This window comes from Pantherophis guttatus, chromosome 4 (assembly GCF_059756535.1).
Source record: "Pantherophis guttatus breed Tessera chromosome 4, ASM5975653v1, whole genome shotgun sequence".
Taxonomy (NCBI): Eukaryota; Metazoa; Chordata; class Lepidosauria; order Squamata; family Colubridae; genus Pantherophis; species Pantherophis guttatus.
Genome location: NC_142066.1, coordinates 34,229,589 through 34,254,953, shown reverse-complemented (window position 1 = coordinate 34,254,953; position 25,365 = coordinate 34,229,589). Strand labels below are relative to the sequence as shown.

General features: G+C 37.0%; 1 protein-coding gene and 1 long non-coding RNA gene across 2 annotated transcripts; one reads left to right on the top strand and one right to left on the bottom strand.

Moving 5' to 3' along the window:
* Positions 1-4,767: 4,767 nt before the first annotated feature.
* LOC148113983 (uncharacterized) lies at positions 4,768-14,200 on the bottom strand. The gene is made up of 2 exons (XR_015734323.1): positions 13,212-14,200; positions 4,768-5,114 (listed from the first exon to the last, which is right to left on the bottom strand). It is a non-coding gene; the product is annotated as an uncharacterized LOC148113983 (long non-coding RNA).
* Positions 14,201-14,716: 516 nt separating this feature from the next.
* Positions 14,717-24,020, top strand: LOC148113982 (vomeronasal type-2 receptor 26-like). Its single transcript, XM_087893588.1, has 4 exons — positions 14,717-14,725; positions 14,854-15,081; positions 22,023-22,149; positions 23,116-24,020. The coding sequence occupies exons 1-4, from the start codon at positions 14,717-14,719 to the stop codon at positions 24,018-24,020; spliced, it is 1,269 nt and encodes a 422-aa protein (XP_087749714.1).
* The last annotated feature ends 1,345 nt before the right edge of the window (positions 24,021-25,365 follow it).

Genomic DNA, 25,365 nt, shown 5'->3' with positions numbered 1-25,365 from the left:
CCACCCCAATGATGCCCTTGAAGTGATGTCCTAGTGTCTGGAGGCTGTGCAGGTCTGAATGGGGAGGAACAGGCTTCGACTCAACCGTTCCAAGACCGAGTGGCTGTGGATACCGGCGTCCCGATATAGTCAGCTGGTGCACGGTCATTCATGCCTTCATCATGTCACACCTGAACTACTGCAACGCTCTCTACATGGGGCTCCCCTTGAGGAGCACCCGGAGGCTCCAGCTGGTGCAGAATGCGGCTGCGCGGGTGATTATGGGAGCGACGTGGTGCTCCCATGTAACACCTCTCCTGCGCGAGCTGCATTGGCTCCCTGTGGTCTTCCGGGTGCACTTTTAAGGTATTGGTTCTCATCTTTAAAGCACTCCATGGCTTAGGGTCAGGATATTTGTGAGACCGTCTGCTGCTACCGATAACCTCCCACCGGCCAATACGTTCTCACAGAGAGGTCCTCCTCAGGGTGCCGTCAGTCAGGCAATGTCGGCTGGTGGCCCCCAGGGGGAGAGCCTTCTCTGTGGGGGCACCCACCCTGTGGAACGAGCTGTCTCTTGGAATACGACTGATCCCGGACCTCCGGACCTTCCATAAAGCCCTGAAGACTTATTTATTCCACCAAGCTGGCCTAGCCTAAATGGTTCTTAATTGGGATTTTAAATTTTATAGACTTGGGGGTTTTAAATTGGGATGCCAATGATTTAATTCTTTTTAATTATCTTAACTTTTGTATTGTATGTATTTTTAATTTTGGCTGTTCACCGCCTGAGTCCCTTCTGGGAGAAGGGCGGTATACAAATTAAATAAATAAATAAATAAATAAATAAATAAATAAATAAATAAATAAATAAATAATTAACTCTGACAGGTTCCACATCAAGAACTTCAATACTAATAAACATATCTGAAGCCTTAACCAGTTATATGAATGATGTATAAGACATCACCAATTTTACCTGAAATGAACTGTCATTGTATTCAATAAATGTAGCAACCTTCTAATCCCAAATTTAATTTTAATTAGAAATGATTTGGTGAGTTTTCAGTTCAGGAGTGAAGCCTTGTAAAGTTAGTCTTCAGTTATTAAAATGGAAAAAATGATTATTAAGAGATGATGAGTCTATTTAAGGTTGCAATCTGGAATTTGAGAAAAAATATTCTAGTTATTATTTTTTTTAAAAAAATAACTGATTTATTCTTATTCTATAATGGGACACATTGAAAATGTCTGGGCCTGCATCCTTTTCTAGTATAAAAAAGCAATGGTAGAGACTGAGCAGGGGTGGTGCATTGGTTAGAATGCATTGGTTGATTTTGTAAACAGCTTAGAGAGTGTTGGAAAGACAATGGGTTACTGCTATTTCTATTCTAAAGAATATTATTTTGCCAGATATTAAAGTATCTGCCACCATTAAGAACATTAATGATGTCACTGAAAAACATATTTAAAATGTTAAGCAGAGATAGTAGAGATGAGAGATAATATAGCAAATACAGCAAATAGTGCTGCATTAGAAGCAATTATGCCTGCATATATAACATGAGCAGGAACCAGACAGTTAATTGAACTGTATTGGTGTGAAGTGGCTTCTTATTTTGGTGGAATGGGATGGGACTGGAATGGGATTATTAGATTATTTCCACATGCTCTATGTGGGGCAGCCCTTATGAGCATCCAGAAATTTTATTTGGTCCAAAAAATGACTTGGGATTCACATAGTTGGTTTATATTGCACAGTTGCTATATCAGCTATATTGGCTTGCATTTTTTTTCTCGATACAAGTCAAGGTTGCTAGTTATTACTACATTTCTTCCTTATATGTGTCTCTTCCAAGGGTATCTGCCTATTATAGTGTCAGAGCAGACTACTTTATGTTTCAGTGCTTAAATATAGTCATGTAGAAACACATAGGCATCAAGCCTCTCAGTGACATCCTCATTCTTTGGATAGCCTTCCATGAGAATTAGCTTTCTCTAAACCTGGGTCTTCCAGAAAGCTGGATGATTGACTTTTTCTATAAGCTTTGAGATGGTATGAAAGTGGAGCTCTGTGAAGTTCTGAAGACAGATCATTCAGCTTTCTGGAAGAACCAGGTTTAGGAGACTGCAAAATCTCATGGAAGGGTATCCCAAATGCTGAGGCTGACACTGACACTGACACTGAAAGGCTTGACTGTTCCAAGACAGGAAAGGACATGACTGGTGTACAACTCAAACTTGTGCAAAGGCTGTTCTGGGAACAATTGTCACCTGTTCTCCAAGCAGCCACAAGGCAAGGAGCATGCCCTCATTATGCACCATGTCTGTCTGGGCAGTGCAACTCCATTCACAACCAATGGTAATATTCTCCAGGAACCAAGGATGCTTGAAACAAAGACTACTCAGTCTTGCTAGGCTTCAATTTTAATCTGTTGGTCCCCATCCAGATCTCAATTGCCTCTGGACACTAAGAAAGGATAGTTTTGACAAGGCTTAACACACACATGTGTAGAGATGTGCAATAGAAGATAATCAGCAAAAGATGATATTTCATTCCATATTGATGGATGATTTTACCCAATGGCTTCTTGTAGATGTTTAAGAGCAGAGAGAAAGCACTGTGGGATCCTGCATAGTAGGACTGAGAGCCCTATATTTAGAGCTTAATCCCAATTGAAAGGGGTACAGATAATTCATCCTGGAATTGCAGCATGACCACCTCCTGAACAACCTTCCCAAAATGGAAGGGTTGGAGATAGGATGACAATCCAGTAATGTATTCTTAAGGAGGGGCATAGAATAGCATTGATACTATATTTTCTTCACTTTTCAACCCTATCCAGACAAGTGAGACTGTTGAGGTCCTGTTCCAATGCCTGGAGGCTCGATGACTGGGCAGGAATAAACCTTGAATCAAGGCTAACAAAGCTTTGACTCATGATTATGGACATTGGGCAGGCCTCTCCTCTACACCTGAGGACTTTTGATCCATAATCTTGGGTTAGGCTGCATTTCTCAATTCAAGATTGATGCACAAACTGGGGGTCCTCTTGGATTCACAAGTATTGGTCTAGGAGCAGGTGATAACTGTGATTGGAGATGGGAGTTTTGTGTTCCATCTGTTGGGCCAATTGCATCTTTTCTTGAATTGAGAGACCTTTCTGTTGGACACTCATCAGTGGTGGGTTCCTTCCGGTTCAGCCCGGTTCTCCCGAGCCCGTAGTGGTGATGATATGATGTCACCAAATCGGTTCTGCCCCCCTGCACCCCCCATGGCCCCCACTGATCCCTGTGTTATTCTTACCTTTTATTTAGCCCTGCCCCCAATATATTGCTGCCTCCTGAGTCCCAATTGATGGCTAGAGGGAAAAAAACTGTTTAAACTCTTACCGTGGGGCTTCAAAGGGCCGCCCTACAGCTGATCAGTGTTAAAAGAAAACAAATGAGTAGACCGGTGCCTGCAAAAATACATGAGTAGATCAGTGCCTGCAAAAATAAATGGGTAGACCAGTGCCTGCAAAAATACATGAGTAGATCAGTGCCTGCAAAAATACATGAGTAGATCAGTGCCTGCAAAAATAAGTGGGTAGACCAGTGCCTGCAAAAAATAAATGGGTAGATGGGTACAGCTCTGCAAGCAGTTATAGTAAAAGCCTGGTAGACCAGAACCTCTGCTAAATCCTAAATAATTGTCACATGACCATCAAGCCACACCCACAGAACTGGTAGTAATTTAGAACCTACCCCTGACACTCATGGCCCTAAGGTGTTAAGACAGTCCTGTGAGATACCTTGAATAGAATAAATGGAATGGAATGGAATGGAATGGAATGGAATGGAATGGAATAGAATAGAATAGAATAGAATAGAATAGAATAGAATAGAATAGAATAGAATAGAATAGAATAGAATAGAATAGAATTCTTTATTGGCCAAGTATGATTGGACACACAAGGAATTTGTCTTTGGTGCATTGCTCTCAGTGTACATAAAAGGAAAAAAAGAGAAAACAGAAAAAATACATTCATCAAGAATCATAAGATACAACACTTAGTGATACTCATAGGTTACTAATAAGAAATCAAATCATACTAGGAAAGAAACAGAACAATACAAATCATAAAAATACAAGCAACATAATAATAATAACCTTTATTGTCAGTGCACAAAATGTGTACGATGTGATTGGTGGAGCTCCCTCAGTGGACCCCCCCCACACAATACAACTCAGAGTGGAAACAGAAAATCCCAACCCAATAAATCATATTAACAAACACCCAATCCTGTTACACCAGTATGAACATCTTACATGCTGTACCAGACCTGCAAGTCCATCATACAACGTAGTTATGAGGTTAATATATGGTTATAGTCATGAGTGGGAGGTGATAGGTAATTATAAGATAGTGATAGTCATAAGAACTTGAGAAGTCTGATATTGAGCCTGGTTTTAGAATTGATCACACATTCATTGGCAATTTAGGTCCCTCACTTTTCATCTCACATTTTGTGCAATATTTGAAGATTGTTGTCACGTCTCAGTCCTGTTGTTTGATTAATGGATGGAATTGCTAATACTATGTTCAAAATAGATGAGCATATTTCTAATACCACAGAGTAATGGCAATTTCAAAATTGCACTTTTCTTCAACCTCCCTTATAATTATCAAAAAGATTATTATTGACCTTGTTGCTTATTAAAATCCTCAAAGACAGACAGTTTAATTATTTCGTATGTTTTGAAAAACATGTATTTAGAGTTTGGGGCAAGTAAGATCATTATTTGAATGATGTCTCAGAATGATTTTTATTCTAAAGTTCAGAAGCTAATGGAAGTTATGTGAGGAATAGACAAATTTATTTATTGTCTATTCTTGGAAGTTCTTAAATTTACATGAAATTATAGAAAGCTTGTAAAGTAGCCCATGATGATATTGGTTCTTTTCCTATTATTGCCACATATGCCTTGCAAACTTCAAACAATAACATGCAGAATCCAAGCCACTGTACCGATTGTTCACAAATATTTTCAAGCAGGTGACCTCATCATTGGTGGTATTACTTCATTCATCTTCATAAGTAGAGTTGTAGAACACTTTGAGGAGGTTCCCAAGAATTCTGCTGTTGGTGAACCACTGTAAGACATTATTATTATTGGTAGTGGCTTGTTGCACAGTCAATCAAATGTTCAGATAGGATTTGGCATTTTGTATGTCTATTAAGTCGTTTCAAAGAACCCGAGATAGACAGATGTTTGATGGTGTTTGGAGCATTGCTTCAGAATGCAAGTTGTTCCGAGTAAAGCTGCCTTTTGTAATTATTACTATTATTATTTTCTTTGTATTATTATAGCAATGTATGTGAAATTCTTTTGTACACTTATTCTGTGTGTTATACTTAATCCCAATGTTGCATGTATACATTTTAAAATATAAATGAAGTAATACTTTTCAACCCATATATGTTTTCACTGTGCTTTCTAAAGGAAGCCGATAGTGTACTCTCTGTTCCTTGAAGAAAGGGGAAGGGATCAAAGTAATTATTTAGCATTTCATGATATCAGATTGTACATATTTCAGTGGATTACACATCAGTTTCTAAAACTGGGTCTCAAAGAAAGCAAAATTATAGTTAACCATTAAAATAATACTGTTAAGTCAGAGACGCAGCATGTTTTCCCCTAGTAAATAAAAGACCAATAAATAAATTTGCCTGTTTGACCATGCATTGAAGGTTTTTGGATTTGGGAGGTGAGAAACACATGGCTTGGGATAATTTGATTATTAAAAATCATATTGTGCTTTTTTTTTCTTTCTTATTTTTTTGTGATTTTTTCTTTTTTTTTCTTTCTTTTTTTATTGAAGTTTTTTAAAAAGTTTACACATATTTTCACCCCTTTCCTCCCCACTCCTGCCCCAACCCTCCCACCACCCCCTTGACTTCCCAGAGCAAATACAGGGTATAGCATTTAACAAACATAAAAAAAAAACATAAGCTAACTATCTATAGATTTATCTCCCTCTTGCACTTTAACTCCCCTTGTTCATATCTAAATATAACTATTTAAACCAATTATTTCTTGAAAGTAATCAATCCAACTTCGTTCTTGTCCATTCTTCAATAATAAGCAAGTCTTCTTTATTCTACAGTTAAACATCAGATCTCCAACCCTTACATATATTGATACCTTAACAAAATATTTTAACCAATCTCAAATAAAATATATTGTAAAAACCTTATTTTTACTTTTTACCCCATAAACTTATTTTAATTCTTCTTGAAAACATTCCTTGCTTAGTAGTTTTACATAAACTTATTCATCTTATTCTCTACAAATCCTCTATGTATAATCAAATAACATCTTCACTGTTTAATATCCATATAAAATATTGTCAAAAACCTTCCCTCAACCCTTGCATCATTTGTATTTTCCTTATACTCCACAAGTTTATATTTATTCTTCAACAAAGCATTCTTTAATATGGTATTAATGTAATTTAAAACAACATATAAAAGTTTAAGTAATATCCTTCTTCTAATCCATAAATTTATATTGAATAATCTACACTGTCCATAATTTTTACATCCACAATATTTTTCTTTTAACCCATAAACTTATATAAATTCTTCACCAATTCATAACAATTCAACCATAACATTATTTAATGTGACTTTTCAAAACAAATCATGTCCCTAAATATAGGTAAATCATTCATTTTCCCTATAATATAACTTATACAGGTATAATCATTTTTTTTCACTATTACTATCCTCCTCAAAAAAGAGGATTGTAATTTTTCCTTCTCCATTTTTTCCTGACTTTTTTGCGAACCTTTTGCTTCAGTCTTTTTCCTCCGCCTTCTTTTATTTTTATAAATTCTTGGATTTTTAACTGAAGTTGCTGAACCTTTCAATCCTGTTCTCTTTGCAAAGTAATTCCTTTCAATAAAAACACCTCTTTAAGTGCGATTGGGAATCCATTTTTGTAAAAAAGTTGTAAAGTTCCACTTCGAATCTTCCTTCTTATATAAGAAGGAATGTTTTTAGAAATCCTGATTTCAACATTATATGAAGTTCTTACATGTAAATTAATAATGGTAATACATCATTTTGCTAAAATTGTTTTTAAGATAAAGAAACCTTTGGATTTTGCTTAAACTGACTTTTTCATATTATGGGATTTTAAAGTGCTTATTACTTTATTTACTATAGATATAATATAATGAGCTACAACCTATTTTGTACCTGATAATGTATTGCTGCTAAAAAAATAATATTTTTTGTAGATTCTGGAACAAGACTTAGATACTCTCCTAAGAAAAAGAAATGTTTCGGACCTTAAAATTAATAAAACAAAAATTATAGTTTAAAATGTAGCATTAAAAGAGAAAAGAGAATTAGAGGAAGAACTGGGACTACAGAGTACAAAAAAAATTAAATACTTAGGAATTAGGCTGACAGTGAGGTGTTCCTCGATTAAAGAAGATAACTATGTGAAATTAATACAACAAATAAAATTGAATTTGAAAATATGGGGGGCATTACAGCTATCTATACTACGTTGAATTGTAACCATCAAGATGAAGGTTTTACCGAAATTGCTCTGCCTTTTTCAAACTATATCTATAAAATCGGATAAGAAATTCTTTATGGATTTGAATAAAATTACAACAAAGTTTATCTGGGCACGTAAAAAAGTAAGAATAAAATTAACAGATCTCCAGGATAGTAGAATCAGAGGTGGCTTAGGGCTTCCAGGTTGGCAACTTTACTAAAAAGTGGCAACTTTAGTATGGGTCAGGGAGTGAATTAACCTGAGAAGACTACTTACACTGGAAGGACATGACCTACAAAAAGGATGGCATGCCTTCTTATGGGACAAGGAGAATAAATCTCATTTATATTTTTTTAGACATAAAGTAAGGTAAGCTCTGATCCAAATATGGCAGGAGATCAAGAGAAAGCATTATATGAAAATCCCCAGTTGGTTATCGACAATGGAAACAATGATTCACCCTAACACTCTGGATATAGGTAAACTGGTCAAGTACAATGAAATTCTAGACAGCCAAGGGAACGTAAAAAATAAGCAGGAATTGGAAGAACAGGGCATAATCATAGATTGGTGGCCTTACTTGCATCTTCAATCAAGGTACAAAAAAGACAAAGATGAGTATGGAATTGAAATGGTGCTACAACAATTGGACAAACTATTGATTGGCCCAGATGAAAAATTGATAACAAAAGTTTATAATTACTTATTAGAATTTGATAGAGCTGAAGATATAGTGAAGGAAGTTATGATAGTATGGGCAAAAAATGTCAGACATGGTATTGAATTGGAGGATTGGGGGGGGGGAATTTGAAATAGAAATTATAAAATAACTAAATTGGCAAAGTACAAAGAGAACCAGTATAAAATGTTCTATTGCTGGCACTTGGCACCCTCTAGATTAGCGAAGATATACCCAAATCCAAGCCCAAATTGTGGGAAATGTGGTCAAAAACAAGGTACCTTCTATACCTTGTTTTTCTATACCTTATATACCTGGTGGTTTTGCCCTGAAATGAAAAAATACTGGAAGAAAATACACAGGTGGTTACAGGAATTAACAGGACTTCAGATAGAATATACCCTGGAACTATTTCTCCTAAGGATAGTTAAAGGGAAATACGACAAAAGAATAATATATACCATTTTACATATAATAGCCGCAGCAAGGATAGCTATCACGCAATATTGGAGAAATACAAACATACCTTCCAAAGGTTTAGTAATTAAAAAAATATTTGATTGTGCAGAAATGGACAAATTAAAAATTGAACTGAAAGGACAAATAGATTCGGAATATTCCGCAATACGGGAGAAGTGGTACGACTGGATTGAGAACAGAAAACTGGAAAAGAAATAGACAAAATAGAAGTAAAATTAAAATGTATAGTAAAAATGTATAGAGTATATTTGAATTGGAATGTTATGGTATGTAAATTGTCGCAGTTATGCATAAGATGCGAGTAGGATTTGTTTAATGGTAAAAATGCAATTTAAAAAAAGAAAAGGTAGAAGAAACAAAAGCCAAAATCAATGGTATTTCATTTTTGCTCAGTATTATATAATTAAAATTGTTAACAAATACACTCATGAAAAGCCAGCAACGATTCTACTGAAAATTGAATGGTAACTAATTAATCAGTTAACATTATTCTTATGGAATTAAATTTCACTGCCCTTTTTAGACACGGAACTTTATTTGATACAGCATCTAATTGCCATTGCAGAATTCTGATCAAGTTTTATCACCATATTTTGAGCTTGATATTTGCTGTGAAGAAGATCAATGAAGACCTCCAACTCTTACCTAACCTCACCTTGGGCTTCAGAATATATGATAGTTATGGTGGAGAATATTCATATCTCGCCACAATGGAACTTTTTTCCAGTCAGAACCAATTAATTCCCAACTACAAGTGTGGCATCCTGAACAATCTCATATCTGTTCTTGGAACTCTTGATCCTGAATATTCTTTTACTATTGAAGACATTTTACACATTTACAAGGTTCCCCAGGTAAGATTCATTAATATTAAGTGGTCCATATATTGTTTTATATTTTCAGATGAATTGATTGCAAGACATTAAGATATATTTAATTTAGTATACATTTAACTATGAAGTATATTTAAGGAAATGTATTTATCAAAGCAGAAGGCAAAATGAACTGAATTTCAGATTTTGGTATTATAGATCAATTTCAAACATTAAAAATTAATAATCATTCCCTGTTGTGTAGGAGCTTTTGATTCCCTCTCAAGGAATTTGCTATTGTGTTGAACAACAACAACAACAAAGTTGTAATGTTTCTGAATTGTGTTTATTTATGTTGTCAGACTCAGATGCATTCAGATGTTCATGGAATTACACATAGTATTTCTCCTGTACTTCTCTCCAACTACTAGTGTGAAAGACCATGAAGTGCCCAAAGTTATACAGTGAGCTTCTTTAGCTAAAACTAAACATCATCTGCCCAAAATCAGTACTCTATCTCTCTTTCACTCTTTCCTTGATTAACATGGACTTGAACCTGGATCTTTTCCCTCCTCATCTAGTCACTGTATTTTTCAAAGCAAGGCTCATCCATGTATGTATGTATGTATGTATGTATGTATGTATGTATGTATGTATGTATATATATATATATATATATATATATATATATATATATATATGTGTGTGTGTGTGTGTGTGTGTGTGTGTGTGTGTGTGTGTGTGTGTATGTGTATATATATATGTGTTACGTAACCAAGGTTTTTCTGCAGCCCCAGCTCAGTAGAATCACATCCACTCGATTCTTGGCTTTTTTCCTTTCTAGCAGCCAGCAAGGTCTTCCTGCTAGGTGGAAGACCTATATAGATCTATTTCCAGCTCGTTTGCTTTCATCAGTAGGCCACACTCACATCTTATGTATCCTCCCTGTAAACATATAGTATCTATTTTCTTACTTCTTCGTAGGGTTTATGTGTGTTTTTCCTCTAGCCAGGTTTTCCCTACATAACCAAGGTTTTTCTGCAGCCCCAGCTCAGTAGAATCACATCCACTTTCCTACATAAACCAAGATCTTGGTTTACATAGGAAGAGCCTGGTAAGGAGAAATATACATAAAGGCCTACGAAAAGAAAAGCAAACAAATACTGTACCTTTACAGGGAGGATACATGGGATGAGGGTGTGGCTAACTGATGAGGATTAATAAGTGTGAAATAGATCTATCTTAGTCTCCTTAGTCTCCCTATGGGCAGCAGAGTGTTTGCTGGCTGCCAGGAAAAAAAGCCTAGAAACTAGTGGATTGTGATTTCACTGAACTAAGGCTGCATAAAAATCTTGCTTAAATTTTGCTTAAAATGTTATGTGGTTCTACAACAATATGAACCACATTCAAGGAAAAATTTTATTGTTGAAGAAAAAGAAGTAATCTGCAAATTCAATAGAAAGAGGATAGAGAGAATCATTCATCTGCGCAGATGAAGGGGAACTCAACAATCATTTACTGCAATCCTATTCTCACAAATATTTCATACACATAAATAGTGTGAAGGCATATCCTGAAACATTTCAGAACATTTTATTTGCAAAAGATACATATCAGTTTTATCAACCATTTAACTGTCTATTTTTTTGTTCCTATAGTTCCTATATGGCCCTCCTCCAAGTATGAATGGTAAAACTGATATCCCCTTCTATTACCACATGGTTCCAGGTGAAGACTTAAATTATAGGGGGATTCTTCAGCTACTTCTTCATTTCAGGTGGACCTGGGTTGGAATTCTTGTGAAAGGAGAAGTTGGAGCAAAATTTGAACAACTGATATTTTCATGGTTTTCTCTCCATGGTATCTGTACTGCGTTCTTAGAACAGCTCAGGACAATTTATATCAGCAATGTGGATGATGGTCTGAAATGGTTTGTGGAGACATTTCATCTTTTTACTAACAGCAAAGCTAATGTTGTGATAATCAATGATAAATATGTTGTACATTTAAGATGGTTGTTATATCTACCTGAAGTGGAAATGGTTTCTATACAGCCAAAAGGTACAGTATGGATTGTGGCTTCCCAAATCAGTATTGCATCATTCTTTTATCAGAAAAGCTGGGACATAAAGGGTCTCCATGGTGCACTGTCCTTTGCAGGTTACTCAAATGAGGTTGAAGGATTCCAGCATTTTCTTCAGACAAGGAACCATTTCTCTTTCTTTCCCCAAGATGGTTTCATTAAAGATGTATGGGAACATGCATTTGGCTGTGTATTTCCAGACTCGTTTGTGAATCAGGAAACTGAGGGTATCTGCACTGGGAAAGAGAAATTGGAAAGCCTTCCTGGGGCTTTTTTTGAAATGAGGATGACCAGTCCCAGTTACAGCATATACAATGCAGTGTATGCTTTGGCACATGCTTTACATGCCATACAGGTGGCTCAACAATCACATAGGAGAAGGTTGAGTGGCAGGAAACCTAATCTTCAGGATGTACAGCCATGGCAGGTAATTTTCTCAAGAGATAAATAATGAGGGAAATGAGACATGAATTTTGAATTAGAAGTGATATTGTTCTGTGAATAGAAAGTTTGGAATTTCTCTTGTCTTCTTTCTTTACTATTTTTTTTTTAATTCTTGGAAATATTGCTAACCTCAGAGTAGTTTGCTCCTGTCTTAATCTTCCAATCTCACTTCTTCTCTAAGTCCTTTCCTGAGCAATTTGCTCCTTAGATTCCTATTCTTCAGGAACACCCTTAAAGTAGCTTTTGTCAAAACCAGTTAGCTAAGTTAGCTAAGAAAGTCTTGCCAGTGGATACGGAGAGACATTGACAGTCCCGTTAGCATAGAGAAGATCATCTAATGAGAACACATCAAAACTTTCTTTTGATTTTCTTATGGAAACCAATTTTCCAGTTCTGCTCCTTCACCATTACTCACCTGATAAACTGTATTCTAATATATGATCCATTCCACCCCTTTCACTCCTATCCTTTGGGTGCATATAACACCTTAGTACTGTACTCTCTACCACTTAGAGACACAATTACAATTCCAGCCATAAAATGATGGAAAGATACCAGTCCTGCAAAAATTACCGTAGGTCCTGGTTTGGAAGGCAACTTCTTGACATCTAAATGACCCTTCTAAAGTAACCAGCATAAAGTAACCCTTCTAACCATGAAACCAGGTTAATGAGGAAAATGTAAACTGTTAAAAAAACTGATACTTAATGGATTACATTAATTTGCAGTTGGGACATTACCAGCACTGAAGAGCAAAAGGCGATATGGAGTCCTAATCTCCACTACTCTATAAACCATACACATGTCCCTCTCCTCATTCAAGTTGTATTGTGTTAATCCAAACTAGCTGGTTTGACCATTTGATAATAAATGCTTCAATGCCCCCAATGAGGCAGAAACACGAGATAAGATGCATGTGGGATGAATTGGTAACTTAAGTTACAAATGTACTGGTTGACCTGGGAGGAGTCCTCAATGGGGTTTGGATTCTAACAATCATATACTTTATACTTGGCACAAATATCTCCTTCCCAGCCCTGAGGCCAAAGTATTCCTACTCACCCATTGTCAAAACTCAGAAATCAATAAGTGCAAAAATGTGCCTGGCTACTAATTATTTAATAATCTTTAGAGACCTTCTTCCTTTTACCAAGGTTCTAGTAATATGACATCAATTACCTTTCAATTCTGTTCCATTAAAATGCTTCATTCAAGACACACATACTGAGGAAAATTTTTCTGCCAAACCAAATGGACTCCCATCTAAATCAAATGATAACTAAGCTACCTCAGATCTCCAACATAAGCTGAATCTTCTCATGCACTCAAGAAAAATTATAACACCCTTACCCAAGAGCTCCACCAGTATGTATCCCATAATAATAATGTGCTTTCAGGCAATTATCGCACAATCCCAAGCTATTGTTTCACTAGATTAGGGTGTCAAAATGGCATCATCACAATGGCGTCACATGATGTATCATGACTTTCCCCCCCTTTGGGTAGGTCATAAGTTTGACAGCCCTGCACTAGATATTTGTTAACATCAAAAACTCCTTTTGCTACCCCTTACCATTTTTAAGTATTTGCTGAACTTGATCTCCTCCACCAGAAGAGAAAGTATCAAGAACTGCTTGCATGCAAGAAAAGGGAAGCAATAAAAAAAAAAAATCAGACACCCAGTTCCAACGACTCAACCTTATTCACAATTTGCAAAAATACTTGGTGCTGTTTTTCTTTTAGGGTTGCTATGTTTGTAAAAAGTCAGTCAACCACTAGATAGCAGCAAAAGGCATTTCTGTGTCTCTCTATTGTCACCAAGTGACTGGTTAGAGAAATCCAGATATGGAATGCAGCAAGCTACAATTATAGCTGCAATAATTGTGCCTATTATATTATTTGTAGATCTATAATTTTGTATATGAATCTTCCCTCATTTGCATATCTCTAATAATAGCTGGGCAGAATTTCTTTTTAGTGCTTGCAAAATAATAGTACAAACTTTACCATCTTTATGTGATAAATAACACCTGCCTACCCAATTTGGTATACTTTTGAGAATTAAATTCTCCTAGATATACTGGAATATGATGGGATGTGGGTTTCAGATTTCTTTTATTATTAAATAGTTGTTGTTGTTGTTAGTTCTGAAGTCATGTCCAACCCATTGCAACCCCATGGAAAATGTTCCTCCAGGCCTTTCTGTCCTATACCATCCTCTGGAATCCATTGAAGTTCACGCCTACTGGTTCAGTGACTCCATCCAGCCACCTCATTCTCTGTTGTCCCCTTCTTCTTTTGCCCTCAATCTTTCCCAGCATTAGGCTCTTCTCCAGTGAGTCTTTCCTTCTCATTAGGTGGCCAAAATATTTGAGTTATATCTTCAGGATCTGGCCTTCTAAGGAGCAGTCACGGTTGATCTCCTCTAGTACTGACCAGTTTGATCACTTTGCAGTCCAAGGGACTTGCAGAAGTCTTCTCCAGCATAGAGTTCAAAGGCCTCAATCCTTTGGCACTCAGCCTTTCTTACAGTCTACCTTTCACACCCATATATTACACTTGGAAAACCATAGCCTTGATTATACACACTTTTATTGACAGGGTGATGTCTCTACTTTTTAGTATGCTTTTTAGTTGTAGACTATGGTAAAATATTTTTTTTATCAATAATGCTAGGTAACCAAATGTATCTGGTGGACCACCAGAACATTGCACATAATCCCTTTCATTGTTTTCATCTGTCACATAATTATGTATCTTAACCATGCTTTCTCTCTGTTTTCTCTTTTTCACAAATGTGTTCAATTGTTTCTATATTTAGCTTCACTACTTTTTGAAAAGCATTGTATTTAACAACAGTGCTGGGGATGAAATTTCCTTTGATGAAAAAGGAGAGCTGGTTACAGGACTGGATATTGAGAACTGGGTCACATTCCCCAACCAATCCTTGCATCGAATGAAGGTTGGGAAGCTGGATCCCTGGGCTGCTGAAGACCAAATGTTCACCATTCATGAGAAAGTCATCACGTGGCCTAGCGCTTTCAACCAAGTAAGTTCTGAATGTTGATTATTTTGTTTGGTTGTCTAGGATGATACTTTCTTACCATCCATAATTGGAGCCAGCAACTTTGTTGCTAAGTCATAAAATTACTACAATGATTTACACTATCATTTCCAACTGTGATCATTAGCAAATCACCCATTGTCATCAAGGGGGACATTGCATGACCACAATGCAACTTCATGCAGCTTCCCTATTGACTTTGCTTCTCAGAAGCCAGTTGTGAAGTCACAGTTGGTGACCACGTGACCATGGGGACACTACAATAGCCAGAGCTTTGAAGACCAGTCATTAATATTTTTTCAGGATCTTTGTAACTTTGAGCAGTCACTGAAAAAATAGTAAGGACCCCTGTATCCCAATGACACCTCTTTATCTTTTAAGAGAGAAAGAAGATAAAAAACTGATTCTTTCTGTTGATATGAATCTGTCTATAACTGGGAAGAATTAAAGGCAATATAAAAATTAGATTTATGAAAAAAAGTACATTTTAATGGTCAGTAGATCTTGTGATGGGTCAGAGATGGGTGTGTCAAGTGAAGATCTTGTCATGGGTCTTGTGATGGGAAGGTCATGTCAGGTATTGGTCACTGGGAGGTGAAGTGCTGGTTGGGGAGGGTTGTGTGGGTTGGTTGAGGGTTTCAGGCTTGATTTCATGTAACAGCATTGGTCATGCTTGTGGATAATCTTTGATAAGAGTGGGATAAGAATAGTGCATCCATCCTTGTATCAGTGCCCCAAGTAATGCACCCATTGAAAAATAGAATTCTGAGGAAGGTAGATTCCTCAAAGAACAATTTATTGGACACATTATTTTGGCACAACTGTGAAAAACTGACTCTGAAAGTTCCCATGGTTTTCACCAGATGAAAAAAAAATGACTTTTCACAAGTCATCAGTCACATTGTCTAATAAAGGTGCTGGCCGATTGCTTGATTACTTCACTCCTCCTTTCTCGGCCACCTGTTGGAATGACCTTGGTTCCCACAGGAAAACTTTTTGTTTTGACTGCAAAGCTCCAGTTAACTATTCCCCTCTCCCTATCCTCTCTTCTGTCTTGTGGCAACCCTGAAGTCACAAAGATGAAGACAGGTCAACTTCAGGATTTACACCTTTCTCCCCTTGACCTCTCAGTGGGTTTCTGTATGCTGACTATAGTATCCTTTTGGACTGCAGGATTTGGCACTTAGTGATGCAGTACTTTACTGGTTTGGCTTCTTTCTCCAAGGCCATTTGTAGCCAGCGTTAATATGGAGTGAGAGGTCCAGTCTACAACTACTCATTTGAGAGGTGGCATAAGGCTCAGTACTTTTTCCAGTCCTTTTAAACATCTTCAACAATCACTGGATGAGATCATCTGGCATCAAGGATGAGATATCATAGATGATACTCAGCTTTAGATTTCTGGTGATCTAAATAATGTAATGGTTGCCTTTAGGAAGGCTTGTAGACTGTAGAGGTCTGGATAGGTCTTCAGCTGAATTCTGATAAGATGAATACAGCATGGAGACGGCATTGGTCGTGCTGGTGGATGATCTCTGGAGGGCTCGGGACAGAGGTTATTCCTCTGTTCTGGTCCTATTAGATCTTTTGGCGGCCTTCGATACCATCGACCATGGTATCTTTCTGCGACGCCTCAACGGGTTGGGAGTGGGAGGTACTGTTTTACAGTGGTTCGCCTCCTACCTCTCGGGTCATATGCAAGTGGTGTTGGTGAGGGGGGCAGAGGTCTCTCATGTGAGGTGCCTCAGGGGTCGGTCCTCTTGCCTCTTCTGTTCAACATTTACATGAAGCCACTGGGAGAGATCATCCCTGGTTTTGGGGTGATGTATCATCAGTACGCTGATGTTACCTAGCTTTTTGTATCCACCCCACACCAGCCCAGCGATGCCCTCGACATGATGTCCCAGTGCTTGAAAGCGGTATGGATCTGGATGGGGAGGAACAGGCTTCGGCTCAACCCGGCCAAGACCGAGTGGCTGTGGATACCGGCATCGCAGACCAAACAAGAGGTTTCATCTCTGACTATATGTGGTGAGGTGTTGCCCACTGTAGACAGGGTGCGCAACTTGGGTGTCCTCCTGGATTCACGGCTGGGCTTAGAGGAACATATAACAGCTGTGACAGGGGGGCGTTTGCCCAGGTTCACCTGGTGCGCCAATTGTGCCCATACTTGGACTGCAATGCCCTACGCACAGTCACTCATGCGCTAGTCACCTCCCGGATTGACTTCTGCAATGGTCTCTACCTGGGGCTGCCTGTGAATACCACTTGGAGGCTTCAGCTGGTGCAGAATGCGACCGCGCAGGTTGTGATTCCAGGATCCCGATACTCCCATGTTACATCTCTCTTGCACGACTTGCATTGGTTGCCGGTTGCCCTCCGGGTGAGATTCAAGGTGCTGGTGTTGACCTATAAAGTCCTTCATGGCTTAGGCCCAGGATATCTCTCAGACCACCTGTAACCAGCATCAACCTCCCATCGCCCGGTGTGTTCTCACAGAGAGGGCCTACTCAGGGTGCCATCGACTAGACAATGTCGGCTGGAGACCCCCAGGGGTAGAGTCTTTTCTGTGGGCATGCCCACCCTCTGGAATCAACTTCCCTTGGGTCTTCGATTGGCCCTGGACCTTCGTACCTTCCACCGCAAGCTTAAGACTTTGCTGTTTAAACACCCTAGCCTGGACTGATGGGGTCTACTGTTTTAAATTGGTTTAAATTGGTTTTAGTCTGTTTTAGTCTGTTTTAATGTGTATTTATTGGGATTGTTTCACTGATGTGAGCCGCCCTGAGTCCTTTGGAGAGAGGGCGGCATATAAGTCCAATAAATAATAATAAAATAATGAAGTAGCTCTGGATTGAGGAGATCTCCAGATCCTGTTGTTTATCATCTTTAGTTATGGATGATGTTGCACAACCTTAAATTCACCTGGTGCACAAACTTGATGTTCAAAGAGCAGGTGGAAATCATGGTTAGTAGGGCCTTTGTGTAACTTCTTGTTGTGCATTAGTTGCACCTTTATATAGTTATATGAATTGTGAGGTCCCTGTGCATTTTCACTCTTGCCATGATCATATCTCATTTGGATTACTGCAATGTGCTCTATATAGCTCTTGAAGAGTACTTCGAATTTAGGTTGGTACAAAATGCAGTGATCCACACAGTTTTGGAGGCTCCTAGGGTGGTACACATAATACCACTGTTCTGCAAGTTGCATTGGTTACCAGTTTGCTTCTTGGTCCAATAAAAGGTGCTATTACCTTTAAAGCCTTAAGTAGCATGGTTCCAAGATATCTGAGGAGCAGTGGAACTAACCCTCCCCACTTATTCCAGCAGAAGGGGACTGCTGTGGGTCCTATCTGCTAGGAAATTTGATAGATAGGATGAAGGAGAAGAGCTTTTTTCATTTAGAGCCATGACAATGTGAAAATGCTCTACTACCAAAGGTAGGAACTAATCCCATTGTTTTGGCCTTCAGGATGAATATCAGAACTTGGTTCTGCTGGTTGTCCTGGGGCCCCAAGAAGAGTGCTCACTACTGGAGATGGTTGATGGGGGAAGACAAACTTCTCTCCTGCCTTCCATTTCCTTGGTTTTGACGTAGATATAATTTTAAAAATTTAAAGTGATTTTATATTTGTCTTTTACTCTTTGTAAGCCACATAGTCCTAATAGAAAATGAAGAAGAGTTGGTGAACAAAATAAAAACTACAAAGCAAAATTTCTTTGAAAATGCAAATAAACAGGACGATGGTTAGCATACAAAATGAAAAAAAGAAAGAAAATAAATTAATAAGTCAATTAATAGATCAAGATAGAAAGGTATATTACAGAAATGAGGTAAAGAAGAAGATAATTGAGAAATATTATAATGGACTGTATCAACAAGAGACAGTCTTGTTGAGACTGTCTTGTCGCAGAGGAAAAGATAGAGGCAGATCTGCAACAAGTTAAGAATTATAGACCAATATCCTTATTAAATGCAGATTATAAAATGTTTGCATCAATTGAAAGATTAAACAAACTTTTAAATGAGTTTATACATCTGGATCAAAATGGCTTCTTACCAAAAATACAAATTAGAGACAATATGCAAATTATATTAAATACATTAGAATATTATGAAAAACATTTAGATAATGTTTTTAGATGCATAGAAAGCTTTTGATAATGTGAATTGACAATTTATGACAGCACAGTTAAAAATGATGGATTTTGGGGATAGATGTATGATCAAATATGATATCAAATACAAGTTTGATCAAGTATGATCAAAACTATATATAAAGATCAATCAGCAAAGGGGATGGTCAATAGTGAAATGACAAGAAAAGTGGATATTAGAAAAGGAACAAGACAAGGATACCTTTATCTCTGCTACTATTTATACTGACATTAGAGACTTTAAATAGAAAAGTGAGCTGATATAAAAGGAATGAAAATTTAAAAAGAAGAATATAAACTGCAAGCATTCATGGATAATTTGGTGTTTATTATGGAGGATGCAATAGAGACAGTGCCAAAGCTGCTGGGACAAATAGAAGAATATGGAAAAGTAGCATGGTTGGAAATTAATAAGGACAAGACAAAAATATTAGTTAAAAATTTGAGGGAAAATCAAAAACAGGAGATAATGGAGAAATCTCCATTTGAATGGAGATTCAAATGGTGAAGAAAGTGAAATATTTGGGCATTCATCTGACATCAGGATGTGTAACTCTCAAGGAAGATAACTATTATAAACTGAAAAAACAAATTGAAACAGATCTGGAGAAATGGATATCTGCAACTATCACTAATGGGAAGAATAGCATTAATAAAGTTGAACATATTACCAAAATTGTTATTTTTATTTCAAACGATACCAATAAAATTGGAGAAAAAGTACTTTGAAGATTTGAAGAGAATAACATGGAAATATGTATCGCAAGAAAAAAGAGCAAGAATTAATATAAAATACTGCAAGATGCAAAACTAGAGGTGGGATTGGGAACTGTATTACCGAGCAGCAGCATTAACGTGGATTAAAGAATGGATTTTGTTGAGAAATACAGGACTATTGACGTTGGAGGGATTATTGATGCTGGAGGTACTATTGACGCTGGATATACAACTAGGTTGGCATGATTTCCCATGTTATGGGAAACAAAGGATACAAGTATATTTTCAAAGACATTATGTAAGAAATGGTTTGTTACCAGTGTGGGGAAAAATGAAAGAAAAACATTATTTGAAAATTCCAGTGTGGCTTTCCACAATAGAAGCTCTGACACATCCATATATTGTTAATATGGGGAATATTACTAAATATAAGGATATATTAACAGAACAGGAAGAACTGAAACAAAAGCAAAAATTAGAGTCAAGAGACTGAGACAGATTGGTATACAAGATTGCAAATACAGTCAAGATTTGAAGCAGATCGTAGGCAATATGGTTTTAACTTGGGGAAATCAGAATTGGATGAGATACTGACAGGAACAGATGAAAAAATGATTAAGAAATTATATAATTATTTATTGTGGATTAGATTAGAAGATGAAGAAGTAAAAGAAACAATGATAGTATGGGCAAAGAATTTTGGATATACTATTGAACTAGAGAAATGGCAACAAGTGTGGGAAAGAAATTATAAATTAACAATGGAAATAGCCTATAAAGAAAATTTGTATAGATGTTTTATAGATAGCATATGCCACAAGAAAGATTAGCTAAAATGTTTAAAGATAAACCAGCAAAATGTTGGAAATGTCACCAATTGCCGGGATCATATTTTCATATGTGGTGGTCGTGTAAAGAAGCAAAGTACTATTGGGTTAAAATACAGACATGGTTAGAGGGAATGCTGCAGCAACATATAGCGTTAAGACCAGAGATATTTTTATTGGGAATATTACCAGAGAAATATGGTAAAGAAGATATAACAGCAGCTAGAATTGTATTTGCACAGAATTGGAAAGCAGACAAAATCCCGTTGGAAGGAGAAATTATATAGAAAATTTTAGAATGTGCAGAAATGAACATTGAGAATAAAAGATAAAGAGGAGTCAACGTATTTCAAGACATGGAGAAATTTTTATGACTGGTTAAAAAAATATGAATAAAGATATGGAAATAAAATGGATAGGGAAAAGGTGAATAAGAGGAAAAATAATAAGAAGAATAGAAACTCAGATGATGCCTAGGTAAAAGAAAAAGGGAGAAAGGGGAAAAGGAAAAAAGTATTATTATTATAAAAGTGTACATAAATGATGAAATAGATGTAATTATTAAATAAATAAGAAATTGAAATGAAGATGAACATAAATAGAAAATCAGGGCTGTTCCATTACCATTCTAGATTGAACTGAAAAGGGAAACAACAAGAGAGAGGGAAAGGAAGAGTAGAGAGAGAGGAGGGGAGAAGAGAGGAAAGGAGAGGAGAGGGAGAAAAAGAAGAGAGGGAAAAGGAGAGGAAGAAAAGGGAGGGGAAAGAGGAGTAGGAGAGAAGCTTAGAAAGGGAGGAAGAAGAGAGGAGAGAAAGGAAGGGAAGGTGAAGTAGGAAAAGGAAGGCGAGGAGGAATGAAGAAAGTAGGAAGAGATGGAAGGAGGAAGAGAAGGGAAGAAGAAGAGGAAAGGTTGTGGTAAAATAAAGGAGAGTAAATGGTAAAAGAGTAGCCTCGAACAACTAAAAATGAAAGTTAAAAGACAAGATGAATGGAAAATGGTGGATAAAAGACTGTACATTTAATTATGTTTATGAGAAATAAAACTAAAAACTTTTTGGAAACAAAAAAAAAGAAGAGTTGTCACTGCTGGAGATGGTTGATGGGGGGCAAGACAAACTTCTCTCCTGCCTTCCATTTCCTTGGTTTAAATTTTTTAAAATCTTCTTTTTAAACATGAGAGTGGACACTAATATTTCCCTTCTTATTTTACTTATTGGGTAGACACTGCCTATTTCCGTGTGTACTGAGAGCTGCTCCCCTGGTAATTTCAAAAGAAAGCAGGAGGCAAAGCCATTTTGCTGCTATGATTGTCATCCATGTCCCAAAGAGAAAATATCAAGCCAGAAGGGTAAGAGGCATCATGAACCAAATTGCATTACAGCTCTACAGAAAGCTGAGTTATATATTTTGTTTGTTGAGAAATTATGCTGTCCTCAGAAGGAAGGATTCTTTTACCAACTAAACGGAAGACTTAAGGCAAAGAGTTAAGCATTCAACTATGGCTCTTGTTTAACAAACAAAGAAAAAGAAGCAAACGATTAACTGAGTGATTAAAATAATATTGAAACTCCCAATTTCCCTTACAGTGGGAATATTTTGTCATCTCTGTAACTTGTATTATTTATTCTCCCATAAAATTTGTGCCACATGAATGTTTTGAAAATATATGGAAAAGGGGCAAATCCTTAGCTCTTTTCCTTGAATGTTACTTGCATTTATGGATATGAACACACATTTTATCCCACAGGAATCTACAAAATAAAGAAAATTCAGTATGGATGAAGTGATCGAAACACATTCCTGTTATGTTTATTTTTATTTATATTATTCACAATAATAATCAATAAGCACGTAGACTTATATAACATTTCACAGAGCTTTACAGCCCTGTCTAAGCAGCTTACAGTGTCAGCCTCTTGCTCCCAACAATCTGTATCCTCATTTTACCCACCTTGGAAGGATGGAAGGCTGAGTCAATACTGTTAAAAAGATATTGTAGCAGGTTGCTTCCCATAAAGACAAGATGCAATTGTGTAACCAGATAAATATATAGCTAATACATACAATAGATAACAGGTAGTAATAATATTAGAAATATTAAGTAGAATTCTTTGGAGATAATTGCCTTGTTAAAATCCAAAGATAAGACTGGTAAGTCAGATGGATAATGTCAGTGCCATTTTTGCTGTTAAGAAAGACAAGTTAATATTCCATAATAATATTCATAGAATAATCACAAAGCATAAGCAGTATTTTCAATATATACACAAATGCATGTATGTTTATATATAATACATGTATATTTAAATTCCAGACATGGATGACTGTTCCAAATGTCCAGATGGTCAATATCCAAATAAGAACCACGATTCATGTCTTCCCAAGAGAATTTCATTCTTATCCTTTGAGGAACCAATGGGAATATGTCTACTGATTCTGGCACTTTTCTTCTCTGCCTGCACAGTTCTGGTTCTAGCAACATTTTTGAAACATCACCAAACTCCCATCGTTAAGGCCAATAACCGAAATCTCACCTATGTTCTACTTATCTCCCTTCTCCTCTGTTTCCTTTGCTCACTGCAGTTCCTCATTGTACCAGGCAACATAATATGTCTCTTCAGACAAATTAGCTTTGGCATCATCTTCTCAGTGGCCGTGTCTTCTGTGCTGGCAAAAACCATCACTGTGGTTCTGGCTTTCATGGCCACCAAGCCAGGATCCAGGATGAGGAACTGGGTGGGAAGAGGTCTGGCCATCTCCATTGTTCTTACTTGTTCCCTGATTCAGACAGGCATCTGTACAGTGTGGCTCATCACATTTCCTCCTTTTCCTGACATTGACACACATTCAGAAAGGGAAGAAATCATATTGCAATGCAGTGAAGGCTCATCAACCATGTTCTACTGTGTCCTGGGCTACATGGGCTTTCTGGCAGCTGCCAGTTTTACAGTAGCGTATTTCTCCAGGAATCTCCCCAGCAGTTTCAATGAGGCCAAATGTCTCACATTCAGCATGCTGATCTTCTGCAGTGTTTGGATCTCTTTTGTTCCATCTTACCTGAGCACCAAAGCCAAATACATGGTGGCTGTGGAGGTTTTCTCCATTTTGACCTCTAGTGCAGGGTTGCTTGTCTGCATATATTTCCCCAAATGTTATATTATCATCGTTTTGCCACATCTTAACAATAAGGAGCAACTCATTAAGAGAAAAAGTTCATAAAATATAAACCAAATTCTCCTATAATCATTTCTCTATTTTAGAAGCATTTGTTTAAAGCTCTAGTAAATTCATCACTGAATTTGAAGAGATGGAAATGTTTGGGTGAGTTTTCAGTGTAGGAGTAAAAGCCAGTCAAATTATCACTCATTTAACTAAAAATCTGAGATATTAAGAGGCCATGATTCTTTTTAAGTTTGCAAATTGGAATTTGAGGACCTATTGATTTGATTCATGCTATTGAAATAATTAAGATTTAATTTGAAAACACACACACAAAGCGAAACACAAGCTAACAAACTTTACAAATATTTCCATAGGAAAGTATAAAAATGCCTGGCTCTGCATCATTTTTTTTGAATGATGGATTTTTAAAAAAGAAATAAGTGGAATAACTGGAATAACATCTAATACCAACTCTGACAGGTTTCACATCAAGAACGTCAATACTAAGAAGCATATCTGAAGTATTCACCAGTTATTCTATGAATGATGGATAAGTCATCACCAATTTGAACTGAAATGAACTGTCATTGTATTCAATAAACATAGTACCCTTCTAATCCCAAATTTAATTTTAATTAGAAATGATTTGGTGAGTTTTCTGTTCAGGAGCAAAGCCTTGTAAAATTAATCTTGATTTATTAAAATGGACAAAGTGACCTATTAAGAGAGGTTACGGTTGCAATCTGGAATTTGAGAAAAAAAATATTCTAGTTATTATTTTTTTAAAAAAACTGATTTATTCTTATTGTATAATGGGAAAGGTTGAAAATGTCTGGGCCTGCATTCTTTTCTAGTATAAAAAAGCAATGGTAGAGACTGAGCAGCGGTGGTGCATTGGTTAGAATGCAATATTACAGGCTAACTCTACCCACTGCCAAGAGTTTGATCTTGACCAGATCAAGGTTGACTCAGCTTTACATCATCCTGAGGTCAGTATAATGAGGCCCAGATTGTTGGTTGCAATATGTTAACTTTATAAGCCTCTTAGAGCATGTTGGAAAGATTATGGGCTACTGCTATTTCCAAGACAGGAAAGGACATGACTGGTGTACAACTCAAACTTGTGCAAAGACTGTTCTGGGAACAACTGTCACCTGTTCCCCAAGCAGCCACAAGTCAAGGAGCATGCCCTCATTACCCACCATGTCTCTCTGGGCAGTGCAATCCCATTCACAACCAATGATAATTCTCCAAGAATCAAGGATGCCTGAACCTAAGACTACTTAGTCTTGCTAGGCTTCAGTTTTAATCTGTTGGTCCCCATTCAAATCTCAATTGCCTTTGGACACCAAGAAAGGATAGTTGTGATAAGGCTTAACACGCATGGGCAGAAATGTACAAT